At 38.2% G+C, this 24,682-nt stretch overlaps 1 protein-coding gene across 3 annotated transcripts in view; it reads left to right on the forward strand.

Annotated features, from left to right (window-relative positions):
* The window catches only part of Uimc1 (ubiquitin interaction motif containing 1), a 131,006-nt gene that overhangs the window by 58,382 nt on the left and 47,942 nt on the right, over positions 1 to 24,682 (forward strand). For 2 of the 3 annotated variants that reach the window (XM_017801729.2, XM_029570513.1), the window contains 5 exons: positions 3,728 to 3,813; positions 12,982 to 13,058; positions 17,068 to 17,118; positions 18,750 to 18,856; positions 21,378 to 21,531. In XM_017801729.2, the coding sequence (XP_017657218.1) occupies positions 3,728 to 3,813; positions 12,982 to 13,058; positions 17,068 to 17,118; positions 18,750 to 18,856; positions 21,378 to 21,531 (475 nt within the window). The remainder of the gene's footprint in view (positions 1 to 3,727; positions 3,814 to 12,981; positions 13,059 to 17,067; positions 17,119 to 18,749; positions 18,857 to 21,377; positions 21,532 to 24,682) is intronic. The other variant, XM_017801728.2, reaches the window with a different exon arrangement.

A 24,682-nucleotide genomic window follows, 5' to 3' on the forward strand; every position in this document is an offset into this window, starting at 1 on the left:
GGTACTGGGAACCAAACCTGGGTTAAGAACAGTCAGTGCTCTTAACCACTGAGCCATCTCTCCAGCCCTTAACCCTCTTTTTTAAGACTTTTTTTATTATTTTTATTTCTATGTGTATAAGTGTTTGTCTGCATATATGTAAGTTCCCACATGAGTGCAATGTCCACAGAGGCCAGAAGAAAGTGTCAGATTCCCTGGAACTGGAGTTACAGATGGTTGTTAGCTGCCATATGGGTACTGGGAATCAAACCCAGGTCCCTCTTTGAGAGCAGCCAGTGTTCTTAAGTACTGAGCCATCTCTCCAGCCTCCAAAAACATTTTAAAAAACTTTTAAAACCAAAAATCTTAGAGTCAACACCTAAGGAGTAGAAGTTGGATATGTGAAAGTACTGTAAAAATACTTTTAAAAGCATTTATAATATTTTTAAAAGATCTCCATTTCATTTTAAAATATACTGTTTCTTACAGAGACTCATTGTTTTTACAACACTGAGATGTTGGCATATGTGTCTCTAATCTGTATGTATCTGATTATTACTAATCATAATTGGTTGCACTCAGATCCTTGGCACCTGTGTATGTCTATAATGTCATCAGGTAGATTTCAATGGTAATGTTTATCACCTCTACTAATTAGCATAATGTAAATTTCCATGCTTCCTCCTCAAATATAACACATTTTAAAACATTTATTGACTTGTGTGTGTGTGCACGTGTGTGTCACACAGAACATCCCAAACCATCTTATTCAACTATACACCCACTTCCCAGATGGCACCCTCCCATAGCCTCCCTCCCCCCACTAGAGCCCTTATACTCTGATATCCGTGCTACTGTCTGCTGTGTTGTCGGCACCCCCAGCCATTCCCCGCTACTTGCCCTTCTGGTGAATCTAGTCAGCCTTTCTAGAGGTCTTTGTTTTAGGTGGGTCAGCTATTGCTCATCTAGCAGCAATCAGTTGCCAGTATTCCTTTAGATAAGATTGGGGTCTACTGTTCATTTTCCCAGTTCAATGCTGGGTTACTATCTGAGAATCGCTTTGGCCACCCTGGCCAAGCAGATCCTAGCTTCACTTTTGATGAACTGTGATTTGGGGCAGACTGTTTAACCTCTTGAAATTTCACTTTCCTCATTTCTAAAATAATTTGATAGTTTTCTCTTACGAAGTTCTTATGAAGATTAAAGGAGATATGCATATAAAGTGATTGCGAGAGACTTGATACTTAATAGGCACACAACAAATTTTAAACATTATAGTAGGAAAGTTTGAGATGTGCTTTAGTTGAAAGTAGATATAAAGATATCTTAAAACTGATTAGTGTCTTGATTACCTCTGAAGTCTTCAAACATATTTAATCATTCTAAATCAGCAAAATTCTTTTTTAAAAAGATTTTAATTGTGCATATGTGTGTGGATATGTGCACATGAATATGTTGGATCCCCTGGATCTAGAGTTGCAGGTGTTTTTTGAACTGCCAGATGTGGGTGCTGGCAACCCAACTCTGGTCCTCTGGAAGACCACTAGTGCTTTTAACTAGGAAGTCATTTTGTAGCCCCCTAAATCAGCAAAATTCTATTACATGTACACTAGATGTCAGTATTTACTTCTTTTTAAAGAAGAGGTTGCTGAGTTCAAAGAGTTGAGTGAGCAGTGGTGAATGCCTTTATTTTAGCACATGGGAGGTAGACTAAGGCAATCTCTGTAAGATTGAGGCCAGCCTGGTATCGTGAGGTCTTGAGGCCAGATGGCTCTTTCAGAGAGACCCTATCTCAAAAACAACAACAAACAAACAATAACAACAAAACCCCAAACCTAACAAATAAAAAAAATCCAAACAAACAAAAAGAGTTGGGTGAAGCATTTATTGCTTCTGTATTTTAATGAAAAAAAAAATTTTTTTTTTTGTTCTTTTTGAGACAAGGTCTCCCAGCAACCCCAGCTGGCCTGGAACTCACTATGTAGACAAGGCTGGCCTTAAACTCACACAGATCTGCCTGCCTCTGCTTCCTGAGTGCTGGGATTAAAGATGTGCACCACCATGCCCAGCTCATAGCCTTTATTAAAAGACACCCCTGTAGCAAATCCATGGTAATTTGTAACAAAAAGAACCTTTTTCATTGGATGTCCTAAGTTACGTCTTGGAATACTTATACTTCTTTCAAGGATTACAGTGTTTTTCCTAACTTCGTATTCCTTTTTTTTTCTTTTTTTTAAAAAATTTATTATTTTTATTTTGTGTATGAGTGTATTGCCTGCATGTATGTGCGTGCACCCATGTTGTGCAATGCTGTGGAGGTCAGAAGAGGGCTTCAGATTCCCCCGGAGCTGGAGTTAAGGATGGTTTGTAGCTGCTATGTGGGTGCTGGGAATCGAACCCGGGTCCTTTGCAAGAGCAGTCAGTGCTCTTAACCACTGAGCCATCTCTCCAGCCCCATACGTGGTATTTCTTTAAAAAAAATTTCGGTATTATTGTGGTGTGTGTGTGTGTGTGTGTGTGTGTGTGTGTGTGTGTGTAGATAGATGAGTAGGCACAGATGCAGAAGTCAAAGGACGACTTTTGTGGAGTTGACACTCTCTTTCTATGTTTATGTGATTCCTGAGATTGAACTTGGTTCTCCAGGCTTATGTGGCAAATGCCTTTTCCCATTGAGCCATCTTGCCAGTTAACAGTTGGTGATTCTGTTGAAAAGTGGACTTTCTCTGTTTTTCTCTTTTACTAAAAATGCTTTTTGCATTTTACAGAGTACATTACATACATTATGTTGTTAATTCAGTAATAATTCTGTGAAGCCACTGTCACACATATTTTTAAATATTATTATTTTTTGTGTGTTTGAATGATTTGCCTAGATGTGTGTATGTCCATGTTGTATGGTGCCCGCAGAGGTCAGAAAAGAGCATCAGATCCCCTAGAACTGGAGTTATGAATGGTTGTCAGCTGCCATGTGGTTGCTGGAAACCAAACCTGGTTTTCTGAAAGATCAGCCAGAGGCTCTTAATTTTTGAGCCATCTCTGCAGCCCCTTCAATATATATATTTAATTGAGTTTTTATACATTTCATATAATATATCTTAATCATACTTAGACCCTCTACTCTATCTGTACTCCTCGTGCCCCCCCACTGGATTTTATGCATTCTGTCATATATGTTAAGGCCTATTGAGTCAGGTTTGTATCCCCAGAGAGACCTTGTCTTAAGAAAATGAGGGGGGCCACCAAACCTGAGGACCTGATGTTCCTTCCTGGAACATACATGGTGGAAGGAGAGAACCAGCTCCAACTCCAGGTTGTCCTCTGATCGTAACATGTACACTGTGGTATGTGTATCCACACACGCATACACGCACACAAGTGCGTGCCTGTAATGAATAAACAATTTTTTTTTTTTTAAGAAAAATCCCCAGCCAGGCGTGGCGGTGTACGCCTTTAATCCCAGCACTCAGGAAGCAGAGGCAGGTGGATCTCTGTGAGTTCAAGGCCAGCCTGGTCTACATAGTGAGTTCCAGGACAGCTGAGGCTACAGGGAGACCCTGTCTCAAAAAGACCAAAAAAAAAGAAAAAAGCCCCAAAGGAAGTTGGACGGCTCCTGAGGAACAAAACCTGAGTTTGGCCTCTGGCCTCCACATGCACATGTGCATATGCACCCAAATGAATAAATAAGTAATAAACAGAGGAAAGCAGTACGTTCATCTGTGCATTTAGGATGCTTCATGTTTCTTTGCAGTCTTACCAAGGGCTATTTGTTGAAGAAACTTCTGAAGCTGTTCTGAAGACTTCTGAAGAAGGAAACTCTGTACCTGTCTCACAGAGGTGAGATTGTATTTTGCCATGGGTTTCGGTTCTTTTCTGATGGTATCAGCATAAGGAAGATGTATCCCCTGAATGAGACTGCACAAGAGAAACTTGCCAGGGAACTTTTATCTTTTTTTTTTAATTAAAAAATACTTTTATTTTATGTATATGAGTGTATTGCCTGCATATATGTGGGTGCACCTATGTCGTGCAATGCCACAGAGGTCAGAAGAGGGCGTCAGATTCCCCTGGAACTGGAGGTAAGGATGATTTGTAGTCGCCATGTGGGTGCTGGGAATCAAACCCAGGTCCTCTGCAAGAGCAGTCAGTGCTGTTAACGACCAAACCATTTCTCCAGCCCTGGAATTTTTATCTTTATTATTAGCAGAAACTAAAAGAAATTTTTTTTTTCTGGCCTTTTTGAGGCAGGGTCTCCTTGTAGTCCCTGCTCTCCTGGGACTCACTATGTAGACCAGGCTGGCCTCTGTCTCACAGAGATCCTTCCTGAGTGTTGGGATTAAAGGTTTGAGCCTCCACGCCTGGCTCAAGAGAAATCATTTTTAGCTACCAAAGTTTTCAAATATGCAGCCCTTAGAAGCCTAGAGTATTAAGATTGGAAGAGATTGTGTATGTTTTCTTATCTACGCTAATCATCTTGGCATGAATTTCATGTTATTCCTGAAAAGTTATCATTTCTGCTATTCTTTCTTTATTTTTTTTGGTTTTTTTGAAACAGTCTCCCTGTAGCTCCATCTGGCCTGGAACTCAATATGTAGACCAGGCTGGCCTTAAACTCACAGAGATCCCCCTACCTTTGCCTCCTGAGTGCTGGGACTACAGGTGTGTGCCACCATGCCTGGCTTCTGCTATTTTCTTAACTGCTAGCCTCCTAGCCTGTTTCTTTATGACCTGTTCTTTTTGTCCTTGTTCTTCTTTTGTTCTTTCTGGTCATGTTCCTTCTTTCTTTGCTTTGATTTCAGATTAGCATACAAAGTAGTAGGTTTCATCATGCCATCTTCTTACATTTGTGCAGCTGTTTTTTGTCCCCCCAGTGCCCTCTTTATGCCCCCTCCCCCACTTCTGCTTTCCTAGTACATAGATTCCATTACTCTGTTTCTCACCTCTCTTAAGATGTCTTCCGCCCCTTTCATGATCTCCTTACTAGTTTCATGATCTACAAATATGTAGTAAATATATATGCACAAATATATGTGTATAAATCTAGGTTCTGTATATAAGAGAAATGCAATATTTTTCCGAGTCTGGCTTATTTTGTTTAACAATGATTTCCTGTCGCATATATATTTCTTGCAATTGTCCAGATTTCATTTTGCTTTATGGCTGTATAAAATTCCATTTTGGGGGCCTGGAGAGATGGCTCAGCGGTTAAGAACACTGGCTCTTCTTGTAAAAGACCCGGGTTTGAATCCCAGCACCCACATGGCAGCTAACAACTGTCCGTAACTCCAGTTTCAGGGGATCTGACAGCCTCTTCTGTCCTCCACAGGCATTGCATGACATGGGTGCACTTACCTACATGCAGGCAATACACTCATACACATCAAAAAAATTTTTTTCCCATTGTGTATATGCCACATTTTTTAAATCCGTCTATCTAGGTTGATTCCATTTCCGAGCTATTGTAAACAGTGTGGCTATAAACATGGATATGCAAGTTCTTTAGGTTTATACCCAGGAATGAATCATACAATAGTTCTGCTTTCAATTTTTTTTTTCTTTTTTTAATCTTTTTGAGACAGTGTCTCCCAGTAGTCCCAGCAGGCATGGAACTCATCATGTAGACCAGGCTGGCCTTGATCTCACAGAGATCCGCCTGCCCTTGTCTCCTGAGTGCTGGGGTTAAAGGTATGCACCATCACATCTTACTTTTGCTTTCAATTTTTTAAAGATTTATTTTAAATTGCATGAAGATGTGTGTCTCTGTGTTTGGGTATATGCATGTGAGTACAGGTGCCTGAGGAAGCCAGAACTGTTGGATCCTCCAGAAGCTGAAGCTAGAAGTGATTGTGAGCCGCCTGATGTGGATGCTGGGGATTGAATTCAGGTTCTCTGGAAGAGCAGTGTGCTCTTAACCCCTGAGTCAGCTCACCAGCCCTGTTTTCAGTTTTTTTCTTTTTTTTAAAGGAACCTCCATATTGATTTCCATAGTGGCTGTTCAAGTTTAAATTCTCACTAGCAGCGAATAAGAGTTCATCTTTCCCCATATCCTTGCCAGTATTTGTTGTCATTTGTTTTCTTGATAGCCATTCTGGCTGAGGTGAGATTTCCATGGAAGCTCAGAGCAGTTTTAATTTTCATTTCCCTGATGGCTAAAGTTTTAACTATTAATTGGTTGTTTGTATTTCTTCTTTTGAGAATGATTGAATTAGTTCCTAAACCCATTTACTGGTTGGATGATTTGTTTCTTTGGTCTTTTTCCTTTTTACATTTTCATTGTGTATGTGTGTAAATATGTCACGGCACACATGTGGAGATCAGAAGACAACTTGTGCGAATTGGTTCTCTTGTTTCACCATGTAGGTCCTAGGGATTGAGTTTAGGTTTGACAGCAGGTGCTTTGACCCACTGAGCCATCTTGCAAGCTCTGGTATTTTACTTTTTTGTGGTTTTAAAAAAATATCTTGGCGGGGCTAAAGAGATGGCTCAGCAGTTACGAGCACTGACTGCTCTTTCAGAGGATCCAGATTTGAATCCCAGCATCCACATGGCAGCTAGCAACCGTCTTAGGGGATCTGATGCCTTCTGACTGCTGCAGGCATTGCATGACATGGGTGCACTTACATACATGCAGGCAATACACTCCTACACATAAAATTAAAATAATAAAATATTAAAAAATATATATCTTGGATATAATCCCTTGTCTGATGTGTAGTTGGAAAATATTTTTCCCCATTCTGTAGGCTGTCTCTTTACTTGGTGATTGTTTCCTTTGATGTACAGAAGTTTCTAGTTTCTTAATTTTATTTAATCTCATTTGTCAGTTCTTGGGATTATTTCTTGTGCTTCTGACTTCCTATTCAGAGATCAACTTATTTTTTCAGTATTAAGGATTGAATCCAAGACCTAGTACATGTTGGGCAAGCGTTCTACCACTGAGCCACGTTCTATCACTAAGCCACGTTCCTAGCTGGAGTCTGTTCAGAAAATCCTTGCTTACATTTATGTCAGTGTTTTATCTGTATTTTCCTCTAGCATTTTCAGAGTTTCAGGTCTTAACATTAAGGTCTTTGACCCATCTTGAAATTATTTTTAATGCAGAATGAGAAGTGTGGATCCAGTTTCATTCTTCTACATGTGGAATCCAGTTTTCTCAGCATTATTTAAGAGTCTTTTTTCTGTTGTGTTGTTGACAGATTTGTCAAAAGTTAGATGGCAGTAACTGGTTTGTTTATTTCTGGCTTCTCTCTTCTATTCCATTGGTCTACAGGTTTGTGTTTATTTCAGCACAGTGCTGTGGTTCTGTAATATAATTTGAGATTGAGTATTGTCATATCTTAAGTATTGCTCTTTCTGCTAAGGATTGCTTTAAGTCTTTGAAACCTTTATATTTTCATTTGAGCTTTAGGATATTTTTTTCTAGTTCTATGAAAAATGTCATTGAGATTTTGAGAGGATTATGTTGAATTTGTAGATTGCTTTCAGAATAGAGCTTTTAAAAATAACTTATTTAGAGCATGTGTGCACAGGTGCATGCAGTGTATGTGTGTGTGTGTTTTGTGTGTGTGTGCATGTGCATTTGTGCGTGTTCAGGTGCATACATTTTGTGTGTGAATGCAGGTGTATGCATTTGTGTGTGTGCGCACACATTTGTATGCAGGTTCATGCAGTCCATGGTACATGTGAAGGTTAGAAGTCAATCATGGGAGTTGGTTCTCCCTTCTACCATGTGGGTCCTGGGGATTGAAGCTAGGTTGTTAGGCTTAGAGGCAAGCACCTTTACCTGCTGAGCCATCTTGCTGGCCCAGAGCCATTTTTATAATATTGGTTCTTCCTATCCATGAGTGTGGGAAATCTTTCTATCTTCATCTGCATTTTACCTATTTCAATACCTTTAAATTCAGTAGTTGAAGATTATGATCTTTTAGAGGAGTCATATTACCTTGCTTTTTTGTGTTTCTTACATTTCAGTGTTGTGATTTATGACTCTGTTGGTTTGGATATCTCTTCTGGACTTCGGAGGTAGAACTTTTTGAGCAGCCTACTCTTGAAGGCTCAATCCTCTTTGCCACTCAGTGAGGAAGAAACAAACTGCTGTGGCAGCAACAACATCAAACCATATGAGATATAGAAATACACATAAAATCAGCTGTAGTTCACTAATACATGATCACTAATGATCATAGAACTGAACATGCAAAACTACTATAGAATGTGGTATGAAGTTAGATATTATTTAGGGTAAATATGGAAATAGTAAATGAATGAGATGAAGGAGATTCAAAGGGGAGAAACAAGGTTAGATTAAAGGAGAAAGAATAGGGGGTAGAGAAGACTCTCATGGGGAAGGAGAAAAGAAAAGAGCAACACTGTAGAAAAGTAATTCCCAATAGTGAGAAAGTTCAAAAGCAAAATTTAATAAATGTAGCATAGGGAGTAAAAAGTAAAAATATAAGAGTATTAAAAAGTCAGTAAGAGATGGGTGAAGTTACACACGCCTTTAATCCCAGTACTTGGGAAGCAAAGGCAGGTGAATCTCTGTGAGACTGAGTACAGCCTAGTCTACATAGTGAGTTCCAGGCCAACTGGGGCTTTAGGGAGACCCTGTCTCAAAAATTACCATCGAAATCTACCTGTTGACTTTATATCCATACTCAGGTGCCAAGGATCTGAGTGTAACTGACTGTGACTAGTAATAATCAGATACATAGAGATTATAGAGACATGTGTAAACATCTGTTAGTAGCATTAAAAATGTAGGAAACAGCATATTTTAAAATAAAATGGAGATGTTCTTTAAAGGGTAAAAACTCATTCAATTTTATATCTTACAGGGTTTATGCTGAATTCAATATTGCATAACTGTATTTAATTCCTAAAAATTTTATAGCCACTTTTGAAAGAGATGTATCTTTGCTCTGGAAATTGTTACTGAATATGGTAAAGCTGTAATGAAATGCTTCTTCTAATCATGTGGTTATTAAATTAAAAAAAAAAGAAAAAAGTGAAGTCAATAATAATAAGGTGGGGCTGCAGAGGTGGCTCAGCAGTTAAGCACTGACTGCTATTGCAGAAGACACAGGTTTGGTTCCTAATATCCACATGGCCGCTAACAACTGTCTGTAACTCCAGTTCTAGGACATCCAACACCCTCTTCTGTCTGGCCTTTGTGGGCATTGAATGCATGTGGTGCACTTATATACATGCAAAACACTCATATACATAAGATAAAAATCAAAAAAATTTAAAAGGTCAATAAGACAAAGTCAAGATACTACTAAATGTAGAGAACAGGAGAAAAAGAAGGAAACATGGGCTGAAAATGTGAAAAAGAAATTAGAGAAAAGAAAAAAAATTGCCCAAATGGGAAAAATGAAAAAAACAGATGTTTGCAGAGAAATAATAAGTAAAAACATGAAAAAATTTAAATACAATATGATTTTTAAAATGATCCTGTGGGCCAGTGAGATGACTCAGTGGTAAAAGGCTGCACAAACTTGATGGTCTGAGTTTGATCCCTGGAACCCATGGTGAAAGGAAGGAACTGATTCCCAAAAGTAGTCCTCTGTTTTCCACTTATGTACTCTGTGTGTGTGTGTGTAGCAACAGTAATAAAAGAATACTACTGAACAACATGTAGGAAAAAAAAAGAATCACATAGCTACAATAACAAAAGGGAAAGGAAAAGATGAGGTGTTGCAGCAGCTTCTGAATCCTTGAATAATGTACATGGAGTCAGGAAGAGGGTCAGTTGCACCTTGGACTGTGCATGGCTTTCTTTAGTAGTTTATACTGTTGCCTGAGTCTGTATTGGACAAGTGTTTGATATCCAGAGTTGTCTTCATAGCAGTTTTCCTGTGTGTTGTCTGCACAGATTGCCCATATCATGCCCCCTAGGATGGTTGTTTTAGTTAAGGGGTATCTCCCAAGCAGATTGGGCGTGACCTCCTGAATTTTAATCGTTTGCTGGAGAGATGCCTTTTTGAATATTATACCCTGAGAACTTCAGAGTTCTTGGTTTTAACAGTAGTGAATGTAGGTAGGTGACCCTAGAATTTGATATACTCGGTTGGCCTCAGGTTGAAAACTATCAAACTCCAGTGTATGTCTCAATTGATGAGATCTGTTCCTGGCCACTGAGGGTAGGGCTGTCTTTCTTATGCATGGTCGAACCTGAGCCAGCCTTCTGTTGCCTAAACCCTTCAGTCAGGGTCCAAGGCTTCTGTTGTCTACACCTGCCTTTCTGAGGCTTCCCTGACTGATGGACTGTGGCAGGCCAAATGGAGGCTCCCCAACCAATGGATGTTTCCTGATCTTAGATCCAGAGGGTAGCTGAGTTTTTAATTTTTAATTTTTATTTTTTATTTTGTGTGTATGAATGTATTGCCTCTGTGTAAGTGCATCTATGTTGTGCAGAGCCCATGGAGGTCAGAAGAAGATGTCAGATTCCCTGGAACTGGAGTTAAGGATGGTTGTTAGTCACCATGTGAGTGCTGGGAATCAAACCCCAGTCCTCTGTAAGAGCAGCCTATGCTCTTAACTGCCAAGCCATCTCTTCAGTCCCCATGGGTATTTCAGATTTTAACAATAGATTTTCTCAGCCAGGCATGGTGGCTCATGCCTTTAATCCCAGCACTTGGGAGGCACAGGCAGGCAGATCTCAGTGTATTCAAGGCCAGCCTGTACTACAAAGTGAGTTCTGGGCCAGCTGGGGCTTTAGGGGAGACCCTGTCTCAAAAAGACAAAAAAAAAACAAAAACAAAAAAAAAAACAAAAAAAAACCCCACCAGAAACAAAAAACCCAATAGATTTTCTCATAAAATGGTGCCTAACAGCTGCCCTCCAAGCCATACAGTGTAACAAAATGGGATTTCTCTCCACTGATGCCCTGTCTGCTGGAGAAATCACTGTCTCACCAAAATCCACAACTGGATTTGAGGCTTGTGAGGACTGAGAGCTTATCCCCAAGGGTAGGACTGCCTGACTTTCATCTGCCTTAGAGTGACTTCTGAGTCCCCTCCCTGTGCCAAGGAACTGTGTGGCTAATGTGTTTAGCTTGCTTCTGTGCTTGGCATATCCAGTATCCTTTTACTTAACTGTGGATTTCCAGAGCTTTTCCTCTATTTATCTCTTTGTGATAAACTCTGTTTTTTCTTGTTCTGATGATTTCCTTCATTGGCTTTCACAGAGACAGCTACTAGTCTGCTGTGCTTATTATATGCATTCCCAAATCTTAAATTTCTTTTGTCTACTCTCAACACTTGCATTCTCTTTAGAGCCTACATAATGTTTAGTCCACACAGATTCTGTACAATTCTCACTCTATCTCTGCTACTGTGTTAGTATCTAATCTGATACTATAACTAATTGTCTTTGCATTGCCTCCATTTTTCTTTTTAAAATTTTCAAAAAATGTGTTTGAGTATTTTGCCTGTATGTGTGTATGATGTGCACTATCTGTGTGCCTGGTTGCCTGTGGAAGTCAGAAGAGAGAATTGGATCCCCTGGAACTGGAGTAACAGATGGCTATGAGCCATCATATGGGTGCTGGGAACCTAACCCAGGTCGTCTGCAAGAGCAGCAAATGTACTTACCCACTGAGCCATCTTTCTAGTCCCTCCTCCATTATTCTTGATGATTGATTGATGGGGCTACCTTGTAAGTTTTCTTAATTTCATAATAGCTAATAGCTAATTGATTATAAATCGTATTATTTAATTGGGTCAGCTTTCCCCCATTGTTGGATAGTTGAGTTTTGGGAGTTTCTTGAGAGCTTAACTCTGTATTGAGTGACTGTCATTTCCCATTTGGAATTTAAGACCTGGTTGCCATTTACTATACTTTAGGTAGTGGTTTTTGGTGGATAGTGCTAGGTATTTGTTCCTAGGCTGAAGAATATGTTGTTGGTTTAATTCTCTTGCTGTTAAAAGAGTTTGGAAATGTTTTTAGCTGGAGTAGGTCTTCTGCTCCCTGTAGACCTCTCTCCTTCACTGTGATGAGCCTGTGCAGAGCAGATGTAGGTTTTAATAAATTATTATAAGCTTTGTCACCGGGAGAGAGTTGAAATCACATACAATGTGGTTTGACTTCAAATTGATTAGCCCATTTTATAAATGTCAGCAAATCGTTTTGTGATGGACTCTTTGAATAGAGCCCTAATGTTACATGCAGAGTAAACTGTGTCTGGCTTGGGTTTATGACAAATGCTCTGAAATGTTTTATTTAGAGAGAGAAATCACTTGTGGTTTCCTGTCATGATTTAGTTAGAAAATATCACGAGTCTCGGTGGTAGTTATTCTCCCTTCTCTGTGGTTTTTGGTTGATATAAGGATTTATGTTTTTTTTTTAAACATCTTCTTGCATACTTGATCAAACTAATCATAAAGCTCTATGAAGCATGAGGGGAGTTTTTCAGATGCTCAGATCTCTCAGCCATGTGTTCCTTTGTCAGAAAGAGATCACACTCCATGAGCAGTCAGGGCAAAACAGGTTGGGTAAGGGAAGCCACTCATAATTAAGTTTTTCTCAGAAGAGATATTCAGCTTGTGTGGGCAGATTTTTGTTGGAGGACACTTGAGGATTTATTTTACTTTCGTTGCTTGGAAAGCTCTATCTTCAGATAAAGCGAAAATTAAGCTTCAAGGTAAGGAAAAGCTCATACGCTATTAGGAGAATCACCATGTCTTCTGAGTTTATGTTTCTCTTTCCTTCAGAAGACTGAGACAGGTAACCAGCCTCTGATATTCACTGGTAGTTCTTACTCTGGAACTTTCCTTTGTGACGGTAATGGTTCTTTTCATTCAGTGATTGCACTGGAAGCAAAGTTGTAAGCATGCTTTCCCTATTTCTGGCCTCGTTTTCACTATAGATTCCTTGCTTCCTGGTTGTAAAATTGGACAGGATATTTAGATTACTTGTAGCTTTGTGAATGACCCACCATGACTTTTGGACCTGTGTTCTGATTTATTTTATGTGAAGTTCACTTGGAGTTTGGTTCTTTTTCAGCAGTGCAGCTTTGACCAGTAAGAGAAGTTTAGTCCTTATGCCAGAGAGTTCTGCAGAAGAAATCACTGTTTGTCCTGGTAAGCACCCCTGTTATTTTACTGAATTTTTAATATTTGATTATCTACCTTTTCATTCCTATTAAATTTTATGACTATTTAAACTATCTTCAGGAGTTTTATATGTGATTTATGTGTGTATATATTGTTAGAAACATACATATATATTCACATTACTTATTTCTAGTGGACATAGGCTCTGATTCTCAACCTTATTTTTGCTTCAGGGTAATTTAGTATTGAAATTAACATGGCCTTTTTGTCTGCTTGTTGATTACTGCTATCAGAGGCAGCAAAGTATCAAGAAGAATCCTTGTTTTGCAGTACATTCAGAGCCAAGAGGACTTAATGTTTGGATTTCTGTGGTTTCAAAGTTCTCAAAGAAGCATCATTAAGCAGATTCTTCTAGGTACTCATGCAGAGTTGTATACAGACAATTTTAAATGAAGTACTAGCTGCTACCTAAGGGGGCTCTTTAAGTCATTGTATAATGTGAAGTTCACTTGGAGTTTGGTTCTTTTCAGCAGTGCAGCTTTGACCAGTAAGAGAAGTTTAGTCCTTATGCCAGAGAGTTCTGCAGAAGAAATCACTGCTTTCAAGAATTATTTTGTGATATGAACTACTACTTTTGCTTTCTAAGGAATTTGTTTTAGTTTATATTTTTTGTCTTTTTAAGGAAGTAAAACCCATTATATTTGTCAGAAATCTCATTCATGTGACATTGAGGAACATCCTAATATTGAAATGCATTGAACAAGTAGTGTACATATGTTACTGTGAGTCATACATACTTGGGTTTCCTTTAGACCACATAGCCTGTCACAGAGTAGTCATAGTTTTCTTATTTTAGTTTGTTCCATTTTGTTTCCACAAAGACTCAAATTTAGTTAACATATAGTCTAGGAAAAGTTCTATAAACATTTGGCAGCCTATCCAAAAAGTTTTTATTGTTTTAAGACTGTAAATAATGTTAGTTTTTATTGAAAGTGGTTCCTTAATAAATTTGAAATGTTTTTGGATTACTACTTAACGATACTTACCCAAAGACTGCATTACTGAAGTTCTCTGATTTGGGGAGGAACACTCAAGAACCTGTGTTGTCTCTGTGAATGGAAAGCTTTACCCCCTGTCCGGAACTGATGACTTCTGCCACCCTTCTGGGAAATCACGCAGTCTACCTGATTGGATGATGGCACATGATGTCATCATGGCATCTTCTGTAAGAAGTACAAATACAATGCTATTGAAAGTCTTAAGGTTTTAATTTTTAATATGTATATGAGGGTGTGGAATAGGTCATAAAACTAAAAAGAGAACCATGGAAGGGGAAAAAGCTTTCTTTCATTCTTTTTTCTTTCTATCTTTCTTTCTTTCATTCTCTCATTCTCTTTCTTTCTCTCTCTCTTTTTCTTTCTCTTTCTGTCTCTCCCTTTCTTTTTCTGTCTCTCCCTATAGGCCCCAGCTGGCCTGGAACTCATTCTGTAGACCAGGCTGGCCTTAAAGTCACAGAGATTTGCCTGCCTCTGCCTCCAGAGTGCTGGGATTAAAGGTGTGTGCCACCATGCCCAGCTGGGAGAAAGGTTTCTTAAGGGGGGCAGTAATAAAATATATGTGACATGAAAGTAGAAAGACTTCTTGGAGAATGAAGGGTACAAATTGGAGAGGTATAGATTAGGAAGATCACAAAAACAAAGGATGTTTAAAAATGTAACGAAACCCATCACTTTGTATGTTAATTTTGAAAAAAAAAAAAACCTCAAAAGTCCTAACTAATGAGAGAAAAGTAAGCTCTTTCTAACAGAGGTTAGATAGTTTTTATGGTCATGACTTCCTATCTTTAGCTTGCAGATTAAATTTTAACTGCTGACAAAAATAACCTTCAAATGAAACTGGAAATATTTTCCAAGACGTTGTTTCTTTTGCTAAGAAATTATAACTACTTCTCTAAGAAGCCAAAGTCCTGAGTTCATTATTTCTTTTTTTTTTTTTGTCTTTGAGACAAAAATCTCCCTGTAGCCCCCGCTGGCCTGGAACTCACTATGTAGATGACCAGATTAGCGTTGAACTCACAGAGATCTGCCTGCCTCTACCCCCCAAGTGCTCGGACTAAAGGCATATGCTACCGTGCCCGGCCTTTACAATTTATTTTTTCATTATTATTAATTAATATGTGCAAATACGTATGGATCCATGTACATGGGCATGGAGGTCAGAGGACAGCTTTGTGGAGTTGATTCTCTCCTTCCACCTTTACATGGGTTCCAGAGGTTGAATTGAGGTTGCTGGGCTTGTACAGCAAGTATCTTTACAGACTATAAAAATGTATACTACAGAAACTATGCATCTAAGTTGTCTGGAAAAAATTGTTTTAAATGAGATGTGTGTTCTTGTTTCCTTTTATCTTTTATTTCTGACAATTTCATGGGTCTAATAGTTAAAACTATATCTTTGTAGTATTATTCACTTCTTGAGGAAGCAAGGTTATGGCCATCTTATACCTGTATTGTACTGTGGGGGTCTCTCCCTCTCTTCACGGGTCATTGGCCACCGGTCCACGAGGGCAGGGGGAGCAGAAGCGGCGAACAGAGTCAGGATGGCCAGTGAGCACTGATGGAAGAAAGCCCTTCCGGGGAGGCTTGTTTCATGGCGCAGTGAAAAAAAAAAAACAGCTCTAGATGCAGTGATACAGCTCCAGACTCAGTGAAACAGCTCCGTTTATTCAGTGGGAGAACTAGAGGCAATATCCAAAGCCTTAGCTGATAGGTGCTCATAGTATACTTTATTTACATGTGGTAGTGGGCAATGCCTGATTATCATATAGAAAAAACCTGGGGGTAGTTTTTACTCCAGGTAACTATGCCAAAGGTCATGTTCCAAATAAGGTCAGGCATCCGTGCTTGGTGGCACTTTCCAGGTAAGCCAGGAAGAGAGCAGGAGGCCCCCTGCTGAAAAGGGGAGTCCTTCCATTTGGCGCCGAGCCCCTTAGGGCTATCCAGACATGGAGAACTAACAGCAGGGTTTCCCAACATTGTACGTGTGTTAATTACTACTCTTGTCACTAAAACCGAATAACCTTATAGAACCATGTAAGGGAAGAAAACTTTATTTTGATTCATGATTTCAGAGGGTTTAATCCATGGTTGCTTATCCCCATGTACTTGAGCAGAACATGTTGTCATTGGGAATGTGTGTCATTTTATCTCATGGTATATAAAAATCAGAGAAAAGAGAAATAATAGAAAGGATTGGGCAGGATATTACCCTTAAGGACACGCCCCCATTGAGCTGTGTCCTCCAACTAGGTCTCACCTCTTCCCTTTTACTATTTCCCAATAATACCATCACTATGAATCCCTCAAAAGATTAATGTATTTATTGGGTTGGAGCCCTCATGATCTGATTGTCTCTGGAACTGTGTTCCACACACACCCATCGTACGTTAGCAGTCTTCTAGGTTTCTTGATTCAGTCAGATTGATAGTCAATATTAACAATCACAGCATGGTACCAGTGTTGTTTGTTTTTTTGAGACACTAATGCTCTCTTAAGTTGTTTTTGTAGTTAGACAGTTTTATCTATTCATACTTTTTATTATTGTAGTAGTCCATAGTGAGTGGTTATTATTTTTTAACAAGCTTATTGTCTTTGGTGATAAGCTCTTTGAGAGATATTTAACAAAGATTTTGCAAGTTTCTTCACCATGAGCCTTTTCTTTCCATCAAGTGGAAATGTGTTTGTGTGTCTGCATATATCTAATTTCCAAAAAAATTACAGTGTGTTCAGATAGTTAATATTGTTATGTATCTAATCCTTTAATCATTCAGGAACTAGTTTAGAATTGTATAGATTATTTGCCTAATGTTGATCATTCATTGTATTTGTGAAGCATGAAAGTGTCAGGAGAAGGTATAGTTGGTTATAGTGTTAAATAACTAAGAACTTAGAGGATATACCTTCCAAGATGAAATTTTTTTCTTTGTCCTAGTTGCAATAAAACATCGTAGACTCAACAGACATTTATTTCTTAACAGTGTCAGAGGCTGGGGAGTCCAAGATGAAGGCATGGTCAGATACAGTGTCTGGTGAGAACCCACTTCCTGGTTCATACATGGTACCTTCTCATGTGCATGGGATGAAAGAGTGAGAGAGCGCTTTGGGGTTCCTTATGTAAAGGCACTATCCCATTCTCGATTTGTTCACTTTTATGACCTAATTACTTCCCAAAGGCCCCACTTTGTAATATCACATTTGTGGTTATGGTTTCATTATAAAGTTTGAAAGGGACACACACATTGAGTTTACAACATGTCTTTTCCAGATTTTTTTGTCATTTGAAATCTAATTAGTGTCCTTTTGTTATATTGATAGGTACCTAGAACAGGTTAGCAAACTTTAAAAAATTCTTTTCACTACTTTTCCCCCACTTTCTAATAAACTTTCCCATCTTTTTTTTTTTTTTTTTTAAATTCAAGACTAGTAAACATTTTAGGCTCTTCAGGGCACAAACTGCTTATCTCTGTTTTACTGCAAAAGCAGCCATAGACAATACATAGCTGAATGAATATGGCTGTGTTTCAGTTAAATCTTATTTATCTCTGGGCATGGTGGCATAAGCCTTTAGTCCCAGCACTAGGGAGGCAAGAGGACCTCTGTGAGTTCAAGGCCTGCCTGGTCTACATAATGAGTTCCAGGCCAGCTAGGGTTTCAAGGAAATCCTGTCTCAAAAAGACAAAACAAAACAAGAAAACAAAAAATAAAAGCAAAAACAAAAAAAAACCCCGATTTTCCAAACCAGGCAGCTGGCCAAATTGTGTCCAAGAGGTATATATAATTTGTTGCTAATCTATATTAGAAGGACATCCCCAGCTTCATACTGCTTGTTAGTAGTGGTAGCACAGTGCCTGAGGCTTGTTATTCCATTAATATTTGTTGAATTAATAGACATTGGTTAAAGAACATACTGAAGAATGTCATATCTTTGAATTAAATGCATATTCTTATTTCTGGCCACAGTTTCCATTTTCCCTAATCATCCCTTTAACTTTGGAATATTGACAGTTTTAGTTTCTGTCAAAATTAATAGATTTTGAAGCTAGAATCAATAAAATAAGCCAAATGGGTTAATTGGTGAATAGATTAACAAATTGTGATGTATTCACCCAGTAGACTACTACTTATCAGAAAAAAGGAATGAACCGTTCATAGATATGACAACAGAGCTGTGCCTCAGTCACATTATTCTGAGTAAAAGAAGATGACACAAAAGTTTGATTCTTTTTTTTAAAGACAGGGTCTCACTGTGTTGTCCCAGGTCTGAGCCTCCTGAGTAGAGGATCACAGGTGTGTGCTACCACACATGGTTGATTCCATTTAGGTGATATTATAGGAAAGGCAAAACTGTAGGAGCACAAGGTAGCTTCGTACAATTGACTACAAAGGGATACTGGAGGACTTTATGGGATGCTGGAAATATGTTTTTCTTTATTGTGGTGGTAGTTACATGGTATGCATTAATCAAAATTTAAAGTAAAAAATTGGTGAATTTTGTTGTCTGTAAATTATGATTCAGTAAAGCTTTAAGATGAAACAAACTAGATCTATATTGTCACTGTAGCAATATGATACCCTAAACTTTGGAGAGAAATAAATGTTATTTAAGCATGAAAATGCCAAATAAAAATTAATGGTATTTAATTTTTTTTTTTAATTATAGAGATACAGCTAAGTTCCCCTGAAACTCTTGATCCGGAAAGAGAAGAGCCTGTAGGTAGCAGAGAGACCCCAGCTGAAGTGAGAATGCTAATGAAGGGTGATAGGGAGGTGAGAACTCTTGTCTATACTTTTCCTCGTTCTTTTGATTATGCTAGTTTTCTTCTGTCTGATACAAAGTTGACCTTGGCTGAAAGATTTTGGTGGCATAAGGCTTTTGCTTTGGGAATGCTTATCCCAGAGAGAAGTTTTTATATTTGAAGATACCAGTTCAGCTCATCATTTCTTGAGTGCTTTTATTATTTCTGTTAGAGCTGGGGAAATTTGTACTCATTGATGTTGTTATTAGTGATAGAACTAGAATCTGAACATAGATTTGTCTCTAAAGATATAGAGACATTTTCTTTTATATACTGACAAGTAGCAGAAGTGAACAATCTAGGGGGAAAATTACTATGTAACACAAACATCATTTCAGCATTAATTTTTAAGTGTTATCAGAAATACAAAGGGAAGATAAAATAAGTGAATCTCTATTTGCATTTTAACCTTTCCTAATTACACATGCCTGGCTGTAGCCATATAGTTGATTTTCAAAATTCTGATTAAGATTCTTAGCATGTATTTTTCTTGTGTGTGTGTGTGTGTGTGTGTGTGTGTGTGAGTGAAGTGTACTTGCCTGTGTGAAGTGTACTTGCCTGTGTGTTTTCACGTGGAGGCTAGAGGTTGACTACGTATCTTCCACTGTCACTCTCTGTTTTTTGTGACAGGGTCTTTTATTGATTTAGTTTCCTACTGTAAGGTGTATTGACCTTGTTTTTAATGAAAGCAGAAATTGTACAGGCCATTTTTGCATTAGGTAGACATGCTGTCTTTTGAAGCAAGTATTAGGTGGGAACACTGCAGTGCTCAGGCATGCAGTTGAATTACTTACTGTTCTGTTCTTGGTCCTGACCAAGAACTAACATAAGACTATGAGAGGGCAAGGGAGATGGTTCAGTTAGTAAAGGAACTAGCTGAGCAAGCCTGATGACCCAAGTTCAGTTTGTGGAACCCACATTAAAAGCCACATGTTGGGACTAGAGAGATGGCTCAGTGGTTAAAAGCACTTACTGCTCTTGCAGAGGACCTGGGTTTAGTTCTTAGCACCCACACAACAGCTCAAAACAATCTATAATTCTAGTTTCAGGGCATTCAACACCCTCTTCTGGCTTCTGTGAGCACCAGGTACTTATCTGGTACACATGCATACATTCAGGCAGACACTCATACACGTTGAAAAATAAATAGAAATAAATAAATTAAAAAGGCAGATGTAGTGGTGCACATCTATAATCCAAGCACATATGGTGAGAGGGGAGGCAGAGACAGCTAGATTCGGTAGACAACACAAAAGCAGAGATCCTACCTCAGAAAAGGTGGAAGGTGAGAACTGAGTCCCCAAGTTGTCCTCTGACCTCCGCACATGTGCCATTACACACACACACACACACACACACACACACACACACACACACACCCCTCACCCCACCATACACACACACCCAAAATAATTTTTAAAAACTACCTATGAGAGACACTGGTAACTCTGGGAGAAATGGTCATTATGAAACACCAAGAGGAGCAGGAGAGAGATTTAAGAGGGGCTTCAGCAGAATTATCTTTTTTTTTAATTTAATTTTATTTATTTTTATTTTATGTGTATGAGTGTATTGTCTGCATGTGTGTAAGTGCACCTGTGTTGTGCAATGCCCATGAAGTCAGAAGAAAGCATCAGATCCCCTGGAATTGGAGTTACAGATGGTTGTTAGCTGCCCATGTGGGTGCTGGGAATGGAACCTGGGTCCTCTGCAGAACAGTCAGTGTTCTTAACTGCTGAGCCATCTCTCCAGCACCAGAATTAATTATCTTAACTAATGATTTTTTTAAGGCCTTTAAATATTTGACCCTTCCCTGCTTTTCTAATCCAGAAAGTCACAAAGCAGAAAGTAGAGGTCAGTTTTTTAAAATATTTATTTTATTTATTTTTATTTTAGGTGTGTGTTTTTTGCCTGCATGTATGTAAGTGTACCATGTGCATGCAGTGCTCACAGAGGCCAGAAGAGGGTGTTGGATCCCCTTGAACTGGGTTTACAGATGGTTGTTAGCCACTGTGTGGGTGCTGGGAATTGAACCTGGGTCCTCTGGAAGAACAGTAATGGTTTTTAGAGGCCAGTTTTGAAGCCAGACACTCCCTTGTTTTATTGCCTATGGCTCTGTGCAAATTGCTTTACTGATTCAGACAACAGTTTTCTCATGTGAAAAGCATGTGGTGGGGTAGGTGAGATGGTTCAGAGGTAAAGAAAGGCATTTGCCACTAAGCCTGACAACTTGAGTTCAATTCCTAGAACTCACAAGGTAGAAGGAAAGAGGCAACCCCACAAATTGTCTTCTGACTTCCACATGTATACCCTGACATGTGTGCTCCCATCTATACACAATGAATAAATAGAGGTAAAGAAATTAAGAGTGTATGATAATGGCTCTGTAAGATTGTGAGGATTAATAATGCATATGTGTGATGGTGACTTGTTCTTTGGGGCAAAAGATATAAACTAAAACTGTGACAACTACTGTTTGCCATGTTCTTCAGGTTGGTAATAAGGAAGACAGTGAGAAAGAAAATCCTCCCTCTGCCCTCTCCTCTAGCACTCAGGTGTACTGCCCAATGTGTGACCGAGGCTTCCCATCCACAAAGATTGAACAACATGCCATGTACTGCAGTGGTCTCATGGAGCAGGGAACAGGTAAAAACTCACCAGAACAGCCTATTAAATTTTCTTTGCATGGTACTTTTGTAATCCATATAATATAATGCTGGAGAAATACACAACCCTTCTTTCAAAGTTTCTGTTGTTTTCTGTCTAGTTAATTTCTAGTACTTTAATGTTGTTGTTCTTAGTAGGTATACTATCTTGTAACATGTACCTCAGGAGAAGGTAGATGGAAAAAGTCTTTCCTCTTAATGTCCCAATTTATTCTTTTTAAAATATTTTATATATTATTTTTATTTATTTTATGTGTATGAGTGTATTTAAGTGCACCCGTGTTGTGCAGTGCCGGTAGAGGTCAGAAGAGGGCATCTGATCCTCTGGAACTAGAGTTACAGATGATTGTTAGCTGCCATGTGGGTCCTGGGAATTGAACCGAGGTCTTCTGCAAGAGCAATCAGTGCTCTTAATAGCTGAGCCATCTCTTCGGCCCTGCAATTTATTTTTTACTGTAGATAGGTGAAAAGCCAATATAACATGGTAGATCTTGCATTTCAGCTTAGATATTCAAATATTGAGACTCTTGAGGAATTTGAGCCCAAGGAACTAAGTTCTAGAGTGGTCCATTTTTAAAATTTAAAATAAATGTCTTGTTTATTTTAGCAGGAAATTCTACCTGGAGCCAGGAGTTAAAAATATCCCTAATTTATATTCATGTCCTGTATGTCTCTGCTGAGTTATGCTGGAACTATTGGGTTATCTATCTATCTAGAAGTACACCCAAACCATAGTTTTGATATAGAGTGAGATATTCTTGTTAATCATGTCTCTTGAGGTCTGATCCTACCTTTCTGTCTGTGATTTTAACCTCTAAATAAAATAGTATCAGCATAGCTAGCTCTCTGTGATCCACTATACTGAATAGAATGTAACTTGTAGGCAATTGAAAGTGTTGGCAACCTTAGTACTACTTGATTTCTATAACTTAGATGTATTTAAATATGAAATTATATAATTGTGAAGTATTTTATAAGTTAAAATTTCCAGAAAGATTATATATTACATAATTTTTCTGAATTTGTGTATATCTTAGCTATTAAACTACGTTTATTGAATGCATAAAATTAGTCAGGCACTGTTTACATAAATGTGGCTATGCTATGTTTTTTCTTTATTAGTAAGTTTAGGTCTTTCTGTTGCATATATTTTCTTTTATGTAGTTATGATTATAAAATTTTATATTCTGCTTTTTCTATTTGCAGCATAAATTTCCCTTATTCTGAATAAGTCATTTCTAAAAATATTTTTAATACTTAATAGTATTCTGATATCTGGATTGCTTCCATTTTCTTAACTATTACATCTTTAGAATGTTTCAGATTGTCAGTCATAATTACATGGCACTGAGTCTATGATGTCTATAAAGATGTTGCTGCAGTTGGGATATATTCTGAATATGGGGTGACAGTTAAAGGAGTTCATTCAGCTTAAAGTTGAGCAATATCTCTGTTGTAATGTGTGATCTATACATGTTTCCATGTTTTACTTTATACATCTGTCAATCAACAGTAATTAGCTTATTAAAATAGTGCCCATTTAAAAAGTAACCACTTAACTGTTAATGAATGCTATATTCTCAGTAATGAACTTCCTAGGGCAAAGATTTTGTGATCCTTTTAAAGGGCCTTTATACATAACATTATGTTTTATTAATATAATGGAAGATGACCTAAATACAGTCATGAACCCCATATACTGGGGAACACCCAAAAGATTGAAATCTAGATAGTTTTAATTTGGCATAGCTCTTTAGGCTGTTTTTTAAAGCCAAGAGTTCCAGTGACTGAAACAGTTCAGGGGCTGAACATTTGTGGCTATAAGGGGAAGAGTCTGTCTTAACCTCTCTCACAAGCACATTCTGCAGTGGACATTAGTCATTGAATCAGTGATGCATTCAGCACTGAGGTCCACAAATACTAAATGAATTTGAGAACTTAGGAATGTATGTCCTCTTTCAGGTCAAAATTACTAGGTAAGAAGTGATACAGACTAGCTCCTTTCCTTCTATCTTCCCTACTGAACTCTGCTAGTTTGTGCTTAAATAGGGCGTTTTGGCATTTATGATACCTGGTATCTTTCATAATAATTTGCTTTTAATCCTGTTTCTTACTGGGGTATATTTGGGGAACTCATAATCCAAAATACCTTTTTTGCTGCTGAAATAATTTAGACTTATCTCTGAATTTCCTTAGACTAAATGTAGAATTTTGCTGCTAGAGCCAGATTGTTCTCATTGAACTTGTTAAACTGACATTATTCTGGTATAAGTAGACTGAGACTTTAACCATTGTCATTCAGAGAAAAACTTTCAGGTTCCCTTATTCCATTGGGTTAAAGAAGTGACCCTTTCTAGTTGCTCCATTGGATTACATCCTGAGTCTTATGGACGTTCAGACATAGATATACATGTGTTTTCTGATGTAATGGAAAATTGTGATATTCTTGAGTAGCCATATGTCTTACAGCTCTGATCCTAATGTCTCAGACCTCCATCTGAAGCTGTCTGTTGTATCCTGAATGATAGTCCATTATTTTTCTTAGGAACATTTGTCAAAAGCTATTCTTTCCAATATCAATTGTCTACTTAGAACCAGAAATTTGATTTGTTTTGCCACTTATTCCTACATACCTTTAATTCATTTAAATACTTAGGGAACACCTTTTATTTTCTTTGGTAAGATTAATTTTAAGTGTGTGTGTGTGTGTGTGTGTGTGTGTGTGTGTGTGTACACATACACATGTGACTGCAGAGGCATTGAATGCCCTGGAGCTGGAGTTACAGACAATACCCAGTATGGGTGCTAGGAACTGAATTCAGGTCCTTGCAAGAGAAGTATGTGCTGTTAACATGTGAACCATATCTCCAGCTCTTTATTTTTATTTTAAATTACATTTATTTATTTATTTAATTGTGGGTGTGTATGTATGTATGTATGTATGTATGTATGTATGTATGTATGTATTTATACAGCTTGTGGGAATCAGTTTTCTCCTTCTACCATGTGGGTTCTGTGGATTGAACTCAGGTCATTAGGCTTCGTGGCAAGTGCTTTTATCTGATGAACCATCTCACCAGCCCTGGAAACTTTAAAAAAAAATTAGTTGTATGTATATGTTTGTATGTGTA

Source organism: Nannospalax galili, unplaced genomic scaffold, assembly GCF_000622305.1.
Source record: "Nannospalax galili isolate Female #2095 unplaced genomic scaffold, S.galili_v1.0 scaffold762, whole genome shotgun sequence".
NCBI lineage: Eukaryota > Metazoa > Chordata > Mammalia > Rodentia > Spalacidae > Nannospalax > Nannospalax galili.